General features: G+C 38.6%; 1 protein-coding gene across 1 annotated transcript; it reads right to left on the reverse strand.

Annotated features, from left to right (window-relative positions):
- Window positions 1–505: 505 nt before the first annotated feature.
- Window positions 506–9820, reverse strand: glra4b (glycine receptor, alpha 4b). Its single transcript, XM_028595901.1, has 10 exons — window positions 9816–9820; window positions 8685–8812; window positions 7874–7941; window positions 5659–5882; window positions 3257–3339; window positions 3022–3159; window positions 2703–2917; window positions 1538–1704; window positions 890–989; window positions 506–778 (listed from the first exon to the last, which is right to left on the reverse strand). Exons 1-10 carry the CDS (start codon window positions 9818–9820, stop codon window positions 506–508), a joined length of 1401 nt encoding a protein of 466 aa, XP_028451702.1.
- Window positions 9821–10733: the final 913 nt, after the last annotated feature.

Consider the following 10733-nt stretch of genomic DNA (forward strand, 5'->3'; position numbering starts at 1 on the left):
TAACAAATAGCATTCCATCCTGGATTTCTGCAGCCTGAAAAAAAACTAAATATTTTTGACAAATGCATTTCCCAGGCCTGTAAAGCATAGCAGAGTTGCTACTGTTTCAAAGTATAAATCCTGCTTGAAGTGATATTTGGACACTGTTAACCATGGAATTAGTAAAATTACTATAAAATGTACGCCTGGTGAGAATGTGCTACAGTGAGGCTACAGTTACAGACACAGCACATACAGACGTTGATATACTTAAGATGCTGACTGTACACACATACTGTACATTGAGGTGTAATGTATAAAGCAGCAGTGCTGAGAAAAAAGTGTGTTTCTTTGGAAGTGTTTAAAATTTAAAGAAACGGATGGACTCTTCCATGCCATGGACTGGACATGCAGTCACAATGCATCTTACATGGCTCAGCTGAGGACTCTCAGCCTGTAAATGTTTCAGTGAAGAGAGCGGAATTAAAGGTACCCAGTGTCTTTATGGTCCTCAGTCATTGTGTTGTCACAGCGCGGCTAGAAGGTCTTCATGTCGTAAAACTTTGTAGGTAAGCCAGTAGAGGACATTAAACATGAGGAAACTCATGGGGAAAAGAGCTCGGGCGATGGTGTCAATCCTTTTTGCTCGATCCACAAAGCGCCTGCGGATGTCATAGTAACCTAAACCAGGAGGTAAATCGGCAAAGACTGGTGTCGCATCCATTTCTGGTGCACTTCCTGTTGACAGTGCAAGTCCAAAACTCTGAAAGAGTAAACCCTGCTGTGCCAGCTCCTCTTCCTGGAAGGAAAAGACAGCACAAAATAACCATCTGCTCTCAGTGAGACTCAAACAACTTCACTGATGCCAGTAATTGGCTGGTGTTAAACCGAACAAGGCGAGAATACATACCCTGGCACAGGCAGTGCACTGCAGGGCTACGTTGCCATGAGGAGCATTGTTGCCTGACATGTTTTTTCCTTTCACCTTACTGTCACTGCTTCCCTGCTGATGGGGGAATGAGCAGCACATAAATGTAATTATCAAACAGACTGCATTGATCCAACTGTTTGCAACCATGACAGTGTGCTACGTGAGTGTTTCAAATCTTCATTAACAAGCAATCATCTGTTTCTTACAAAGTGAATACAAGTCTGACATTAATGTGAAATGAGACCACTTGAAGATGTAGTCAGAGCAAATTTCAATGGCATTGCGTAAACCCAACAAATGAATAAGTACAAATAATTCAAGCAGATGTTTTGTGTTATACATATTACAAGGTATTCATAAATCCTTAAGCTGCTGTCACACTGCTTCATTTAAGAAATACTTAAAGGTGGTTTGGCCTATTTTGTTTCCCCTATTTTTCTTCTTCCCATGTGAGGCAGCAAAATGTTGAGAACAGTGGAATAAGGTGATGGCTTGAATTAATTACAGGTCAGTGCTGTCTGCATTCCCCGGCTGGGGTGCACCACGCAGCTAAGTCGTGTAGCTCGTGCATAGCTGGGCGCAGGGAATAGCAGGTGACAGCTGCCTGAGGGGCTGAGTGGGTGGGTTGCACTCACAGTACTCTGCCGCTGTTGCTCTTTGAGCTTCTTCCTCAGTCTGAAGAACTCCTTGTGCTGGCGTGAAACAAAATTAACGGCTGCATACTCCAGTAGTGCAGCAAACACGAAAAGAAGACACACAGCCATCCAGATGTCTATGGCTTTCACATAGGACACCTGTGACACCGTGCAAATCAAATCAGTGAAATCACTCAGTTAACATTAGCGTTCATGCCATGTCAGGCAGTGACATGAAAGACATGGAATTACCAACTCTGTCAAGAGCTTCATGTTAGATGGTGGAAGAAGTAATACTTACTGGGAGTAAACTACACTTCAAAAATACTCCATTACAAGTAAAAGTCTTAGATTCAAAAATGTACTCAAGTAACAATACAAAAATATTAGCAACCAAATGTACTTTATATCACAAGTAAAAAACTTGTTATGTAGAATGGTCCCAGTGTTATATTTTTTATATTATATTATTTACATGTAAGCAGTACTTAATTGTAACTAATTGTAACTGCTTTATATACTTTTGGGTAGTTTAATTACAAAGTATCATATTTTATAAAGTGATTATACTGTATGTTATAATATTCACAATAGTTTAACAGTCTGAAAACGAATGTTGTGTACTTTTAGATTTAGTGAAGTATTTTTAAATTGTTGTATTACTACTTTTATGTAAGTAAAAGGATCTGTGTACTTCTTCCACTACTGCATTTTTAAAACCATTTACGCAGTCTTGTCTATTCCTGGGCCTTAAAAGGTCTATCAGAGCCCAGTGCATCATCAATAACATCTGGGATTTGAATGAATTGACTGAATCAATGGGTGATCCAAAATCTTTAAACTCCTGCCCGAACCTAGGCTGAGTTTAATTTCTCAGATTTTATTAGCTTTTTTAAACTTTCCCTTTCTTGAAATCAATACCATCTCTGCTACCATTATCACAACATTTACTATTTGCCACGCCGGCTTCACATATGCATATATGAAAGCATTCTCCTAACGATTCAACAGGTAATAATCAAACATTTCAAACGTCCAATGCACATACAGTATATACTGTATATATAAATATGTATTCAATCCAGCAACCATGGATGTCATCGAAAAAATGTAGAACAAACAATGACTAACTTGCATGTTCTACTAAACGGTCTGACCTTTGGTAGGGAGGCCCTGGAGCCAGAGCTCTGCGTCGTCATGGTGAGCACCGTAGTGATCCCCAGACCCACTCTGGCTGGAGCTGCATCCATGTTGATCCAGAAAGATACCCAGGACAGGATAACGGTGAGCAGGCTCGGTATGTACATCTGGATCAGGTAATAGCCCATTTGACGCTCCAGGTAGAATTTGACCTCAATGCAGGTGAATTTGCCTAAGCACAGGAGGAGATACAGGTGCAAACTGACAGTCTTATTAGAAGTTGATGAGCAGTTTCTATCGAGGATGTTGCTCAGTGGGTCATCATGTGTCATGTACCTGTGTTGTAGTGCTTGGTGCAGTAGCCCAGGCCTTTCTCCTCTTTCAGCACAAACTGAGGGAGCGTCAGATCATCAGCCACCTGCACCGCTCCCACATCCAGCCATTCAAAAATAAGATCATTCATGGTGTAGCCAACTAGAAGAAAGATGGAGAGAAGGTATACGGTATGCAATACGTTCCTGACTAAATCTGTATGTAATGTTTTCAAGCCTGCCTTGAAAGATGAACTCACAGCTTTCGAGCTGCATCGTACACTTCTGGCTGTCCATGGGGAAGTTTTTTAGATCCATGGGACAGGAGAGGGTAAGTGTCAGCCTGGAAAACAGAGACAGCAACACCGTAATGGCACGTAGAATAAAAAGGTTATACTCTCACATGCTGACCCATGATGTCCAGCTAGTCCACATCACAAAAACCCACAGCGCTGTCTCCTAGGGCTGGGTTTAAAAAAAAAAATCAGATCTCTGTCAGTGTTCCATTATTAATGTGACTATTATTGCCACTGTTCATCACACCCTCAACCGGCACCGTCAGACACCGCCCTCCAAGAGCCTGGGTCTGTCCGAGGTTTCTTCCCAAGAGGGAGTTTTTCCTCGCCACTGTTGCACTGCTTGCTCTTGAGGGACTTACTGTAATTGTTGGGGCTTTGTAAATTATAGAGTGTGGTCTAGACCTACTCTATCTGTAAAGTGTCTCGAGATAACTCGTGTTATGATTTGATACTATAAATAAAATTGAGTTGAATTGAAAAATTGTCTGTGTCATGTGAAACTAAAAGACATAAGGAATCCATTGGTACCAACTGGACGGGTAGAGGGTTAAAATAAATGCTCCAAAGATAGGCTACATTTTGGCCATGGAAAAACTGGCATGGCCATTTTAAAAGGGGTCCCTTGACCATTGACCTCAAGATATCTGAATGAAATGTCACTCATAACTCACTGACTGAAGAGTCTGTAAAGTTGCACTTTATTGTGTTGTTGTGTCTTCATGTTAAATAAAAAGTACATTAATTGTGCTTTGGGGTCAATTCTTAATGTAATCTTTGAAACATTTGATAATGCACCAGGTTAGAGGGAACCTTGTTCAATTGTAGAATCTTTTTCATAGCCAAGCAAAATTGGTTTCGAAACTGAAATATCCCAAATCAACTCGGACTTGACTCGGAAATCGATTAAAATCAGGACCCTGTGAATCAGAATCAAATCAATTCTGGAAATCAGTGACGATAGCCAGCCCTACTGTCTCCTGCTTATGTGTCACTCAAAGCCTTTCTGCGCACTCACCCTACATTAAAGGTCACATCAAGCAGCTCTAACCTCTCTGACACCTGTCCTCCTTTCCATTTCTCTATCCCACTGCACACAAAGGACTGACAGGTGCTTACAGACAACATGTCAGCCTTTATAGAGGGCTTGAATGGGCTGAGAAACACAGCAGCACAATCAGTAAAAATAGGAGTGGGCGTCCTACATCCTATTCCTCAGTAGAGGTGTGGGCAAGGACTTTTCTGCTGCTGCCACTGCTCTTTTTGTTTAGGCATGATTTCGCTGCTCATTTTTAAAGCTATAGTGCACAACTATTTTATATTAATTGACGTCTGTTACAGTCAAGCCATTGCCAACTTAGTTAATACAAAGCCAATTAAGCCTATCAGTTCTACAAAACTCTCTCTGTATTCCTCGGTATGGCTATGTTTACAAAATAGTGCCATACGGCGACTTTAGATCGCAGAACCTCGAGTGACGCGTTTCAAGTCACCGCTGACAAAGAACAACAGCAGTGGTCAGCTTTGGAAACAGAGGACAAAAACGTTACAAGATAATTACATGTTCTGAGTAGTCCATCATGTTTTTTTAATCCTCCAAGTTAGCAACTGCATGGAGGAGGGGTGGGGGTGCTCCGACAGTGTTGTTGTCATTACTTAGAATTTCTCATTGGGGCGACAGAAACTACGCACTAGGCCTATAGCTTTAAGGACCCCTCTTCTCTTTATTACAGCAAGGGCAAAATGAAGAATCTCACACAAATTAGCAATACTGCAGAGAGGAGAAATGACCCTTATTCAGGGTCTTCCAGTAGATGTAGCGGTTAGCCATATGTGAGTAAGTGACTTTTTTTTTTCTTCTTTTTTATTTACAATTTCTAACTTTATGACCCTGTCATTTTGTTAAAAATGAATATTAAAGTAGCTAAGGTGGTCATTTCAGTTTGATTCCCTTAGTTTAGGGGTTACGTTAAGGTTCAGTAACCAGAGAAGCAACTGCTCATTTAGTTCATGTTAAACAGAACTGCTAATAGAGCTTCAAACATTGCTTCATCTTTCTCATATTCTAATGAAAACCATTACGCTACACTTCACCACTGCCCTAGTGCCACATTGCTGATGTGATTCTGTTTTAGCCTGCAGTTATTATTCACAGTGGGTGCTGGACAACACAATGACAACTGAACTGAACTGGAGTGAAACAAACATGTTGTTAGACCATAGAGGTTTAGACTACAACTCATATTCAGTTGGCGACTTGACAAACCATGGAGATGGATGTAATGTTTGTAATGTCTGATAAAGGTACATCCTGGTGCATTATTCAGCCAGATTAGCAATAATAAAAATAAAAAAAAACAGATCACCTGATGCTGTAGAGGACATTTCCGTTCTGGAATATCCGAAGCAGTTTGTTGTCTGTTGTAACCTCATGAAAGTTTGCTCCCTTTTCATTTGCAAAGAACAGGTCAGGTTTCCAAATGGAGTCCAGCATTGAAGGGTCCAGGTCCAGAGAGTCATCTGGATACTCCTTATATGCCAGTCGAGGGTCATTCCACTGCTGTCGCAGAAATACATTGAGCCGGTAGTCCTAAAGTATGAAAGTTAGTCATGATAAATAAATAAAAATTGTTATAGGTATAAATGACTGAAACAAAAGAGCCACAAATGGCAATAGTGCCATACTAGATATCATATTTGATTAGGTGGACCTGAGAGCTCAACACACTGCAAATAAAGAAAACACATGCAAATAGACACAACAGAAAACATCACCAATTTCACAACACATATGTTTCATGTATTTGTAGCTATGTCTTAGTGAAGATGTTTTCCTAATTTGCTTGTGTTTTGTCTATTTGCATATGGCTATGCATCTAAGTATGGTGTCATTTAAAAAAAACAAAAAACTTGTGATAGGGCAAGAAATAAATGACCCTGGAGCGTCTCTCTGCAGGCGAGGAGCAGTGTGCCCACGCAAACTCTGTGTAAGCATAAATAAATAAATAAACACTGGCCAACAGACTTAAGTGCTCATAACATGAATGACAGAAAACTCCACTTACAATTTCATAATTTAAAAATTGATGGCTCTCCCTAGAGGTATTTTAGGAAAGCATGAGCCTTCCAAACTCTTAACTTGAATAAAACCAAAACAAAACAGGAAACAAGACCATCCCCGAACACTCTCCATGGGCTGCACAACTAAAGGATTTCCCCGTTGTTTGACAGAGACACAGAGATATGAAAATGAAAGCTGACATTATGTAATGAAATCACAAGATGGTGTCATTAATTAGTCATAATCTAATGACAGTATGTTTAGGCTTCATGAAACATGCTCCAAATGGCCAAACAGAGGGAGAAGAGCTAGAAGCTCTTCAGATAAATGAGGAACAGAGACCCTGATGCATCTGATAAATGAGCATTAACCTGCTCGGACATCCTTGCATTGTTAAACCAGCTGAGGCTTCTTTTAAGCACATTAACATCTCTAAATAAAATAACAAATATCTTATTTTTTTACTCTTTAATTAATTAATATTCTTTATTAGTGTAATATTATTGTTGATTATATTATAACAAAATATAATGAACACATAAATGCTGACATCTATTATAGATTAAGCTATCCTGCAGTATATAGTTTAAATTAGCCCCATCTTTACCAGCTGCAAAGTGATGTTTACACACGGATGCATCAATAATTAAAATCTAATAATGTAGTAAAATATTCTGAAATGGGTCATTCTGCCTAATGACCAGGCATATTTGGATGCTTATACTTATTTACTTTTATATAAGTAAAGTTTTAAATGCAGGACTTTTATATGTAACCGATTATTTCTATACTGTGGTATTGCTACTTTTACTAAGTACTACTACTAAGTACTACTATTGCTACATTTTTTTAGTATAAGAGTACTTCTTCCACCACTGTTGAAACATGATACTTAACTTCTGTGACAGAATCAATGGCACATGTTTACTATTACAACAGAGACAATAATATGAAATTGATAATGAACGATAACATGGCTGCTACAGACACCTTTTTTTAGGCATCACTGTTACGTTCTTACTGTCAAAGTCCTTAGAGGATACTGTTTAAAACCTCTCTTTCCCTAACTACCCCTCTTCAGAAGCTTACCAGTGGGGCAAGCAGCAGTTATGTGGAAGAACAACAGGTCTACTTCATCTAAAACCTGATAGTGTAAGACGAGTAAGACAGAAGCCAAGAGATAATAAAGTGCAATTTGTTGCTGAAATAAAGTGTGAAACCTTGATTTTACTAGATTATAAGACTCTACTAAATTTGATATCTTTAAGATAACTACAATGTACACTGGTATGAGGACCAGAATTGCCACTTAACAGTCACAGTGAACACAAACAGTCAAAAATGTATGATATTTTCTTAACACTGTATTTAGATAGTCCACGCTTGATTGGCCCAAAAATCAGATGATAAAAGCAGATGCTCACATGTTTATCTGATGCATCTTCCAGATAATCACATTTTTGTCACCATTAGATCACCCAAACAAAGTGACCACTGAGGATTATAAAGAAGATTCTCACCATAGTTGTTTCAGTGATGGATCCGAAGCTGTTGATGAAGATGTTACAGGTGACATTGATAGGAGGACCTGACAGAAGCAGATTGTCATCACACATTATAGTCAAAAAGGGTTTCTTAAATACCACTGATGATGTTTTCTGAGGAGACTGCATGAAGTATTGAAGCCGGTAAAGAGCAGAGCATTCTGGCAAAATAACATCTGCTTGCTCTCTTCATTTTGTGCTATGCTATGTCCTGATAAATAGACGTATCTTACATAACCAGCATGAAATTGTGTTGTCATTTCCAGAACGCTCACATTAGTGTAGTCCATCTGTCGACTGCCGAAACTTTAAATATTTCAAGGACTCATTTCCTGAGAGGCAATAATTTATTGATTCTCCTTTTGGTTACATTAGTGTATTTATAGATAATCAGATGGGATTTACCCAGCATGCACTGACAAGGATGTTGAGCAAGTATTAAATATAAATGATATGTGACCCCAGAGGCTGAGGGGGAAGAATGTCAGAGAGAATCTGCTGGCTTCACTCACAACGCAAGATCAAGATTGGACTGAAATGGGCTTGTGGGGTAAATACAAGGGTATGTGCACATTTCTGACAAATCTGAAAGAGAAGTCTAACCTAAGGCTGTGGGTCAGCATAAAAACAGTTACAACTCATGACAAGAAAACAAGCTCCTGTGTAAAAACATTATAGCCTGCGGCACTTCTTCCTTTCGACACATCTGTGAATGATTTGTCCTGCTTCATTGCTTAGATTGTTATGCAAAATTGCACTTTCCCACACCTGTCCTACAGCGCGTTACCTTTGAAGTTTGGTCTGATGCGTGCATCATAGCCAGATGTGCGTCCCATCAGTTTGTCCAGAAAGTCAGATGGAGAGGGGGGCTTGGCTGCTCTGCTGGGGAGCTTCATCTCCTTACAGAGCACAGACCTGCCCGGTGACAGGACAACCAACTCTGGATGATATTTTCTTAACTTAGTATTTAATATAGTTTTTTCTTTTAGGAAAAGTTTGATCTAATTTGTACTAAGGATGCCTAATATTTATCATTGTAGCTAGTGTTTTAGCCTACTAGTTGGCATCACGTGCATTGTAATTGTAAATACATGTGTTATATACTGTAACAGAGTTCAGATTAGATTTATATTGTATTGTGTTCAAACATCTTTATACAAAGACTCAGTTCAAATGATTGAATCTGTGAAATTTCAGCACATCTCATCACTTAAAATCAAGCAAAACCATTTTTTTGTCTGCATAATCCTGCATTTTACATTTTTGAAAAATTGTACTTACTGGTTGTCTTTTAATTCTAGATCACTAAATAATGAATGCATCTCACTTTAGAACAGTAATGTTGATGTGCTATGGGTCAACAGAGATCATAATGTTTTATTATTAATAGTTATATATTGTCAATGGCAAATATTTTCTGAATATAATAATTACACTGTCAAACAAACATGCATTTACATTACAATGGCTATCCAAACAGCAAATATTTCTCTTAGAAATAACTTCAGGACGGTTGATACACTGCAACAAATTGGTTCTTACCTGCCTTGCAGAAAAATGACAGATGACAACCACACTACACACAAGATGTGCAATAGCATTCTTAGTTAGAAACAACAGATGTAAGACCAATGCAGGGAAAAAGAACTGAAAAATAAAATAAAAGCAGAGATGCAGGGAACTTGTTGTTGCTCTTCTAGCCTTCGTCTTCTGGACTGGCTGAGCCTCCCTCCCTCCCTCTCTGCAGGTGTAAAATACAGGAAGCTGCTGCTGTATAATTCAAAATGCTTCTGTTTGTGTGGATGACTTCAAGCTTTATCTCTTTTTTTATGGCCATATGCATGTTCAAGGAATTACTGCAAGAATATTTAAAGAGACAGGACCATTTCCTAAGCAGAGTGGCCAACATTGCTCTCACGGCATCAGATTAGCAAAAATATTTACTTTTTGCTGAAAAAGAAAACTATTTATTTAAAAAACATTTTAGATATTATTCAAAGATTGAAAACAGGTTTTTAACAAGGTGTTATGTTTTAACATTGGTCAAACATTATTAGATGGCCTATGAAAAAAAAGAAGTTCAACCACTCTCTTCCAGTGCCATAAATCAAAATAATTGTCCTTCAAATGAGAACATTTTCAGAAATATAAGTGACAGATAGCTTCCATTAGAGGCGGTTTACTTTGCTTTTTAATCTTTATCCAGTATCATCAGTATATTAAGTTGCATAGTGTAAATGGTGTTACAGATCTATTAAGTGAGATCTTAACATTTAAATAAAGTCTTAATTGCCTACGATTATGAGAACATATGCAATCATAGCATCCTCCAAGACTGCAGATTGAAGACCAAGGGTAGAGAAAATAGGACAAGGGCAATAAACTCCAATTAATTCAAGTGTAAGACGTTTCTGTCAGTACACATCCAGGGGTTATTTACAGTATATTTAGCAGAGCTGTCCAACTTTCTGGTTTAATTATTTAATCTTCAAATCGCTAGGCGAACTCTAATATATAAATGTGGAAGCATATATTTATTCCTCCATACTGAGGGGGAGGCAGTTGAGCCATTTACTCATGTACAATTAATGTCAAAGAAAGCAATGGGACGTAATGGCTGCACGTGTTTGCCTCACACTTCCACCGTTCCGCACTTCGCTCTGGAGCCCACAGTGTCAAATAGGATAAGAAATGTGTGAGAATACAAAACATGAATGTGATTCTAATAACAAGAAGCCCACAGCAGAAAAAAAAAAAAAAACTTTCTGCTTGCTTGAACACTTTTACCTCCGGACAGAAAAAGTAGGGCAAGCTTCATTTTAATGTTCTTGTTGGA

This window comes from Perca flavescens, chromosome 13, assembly GCF_004354835.1.
Source record: "Perca flavescens isolate YP-PL-M2 chromosome 13, PFLA_1.0, whole genome shotgun sequence".
In the NCBI taxonomy this organism is placed as follows: domain Eukaryota; kingdom Metazoa; phylum Chordata; class Actinopteri; order Perciformes; family Percidae; genus Perca; species Perca flavescens.

Coding starts and splice junctions, on each gene's coding strand:
- glra4b (XM_028595901.1), bottom strand. Junction 5,883..7,873: donor CCATCACTGAAACAACTATG/GTGAGAATCTTC, acceptor TTCATACTTTAG/GACTACCGGCTCAATGTATT. Junction 1,705..2,702: donor CCAGGGCCTCCCTACCAAAG/GTCAGACCGTTT, acceptor ACGGTGTCACAG/GTGTCCTATGTGAAAGCCAT.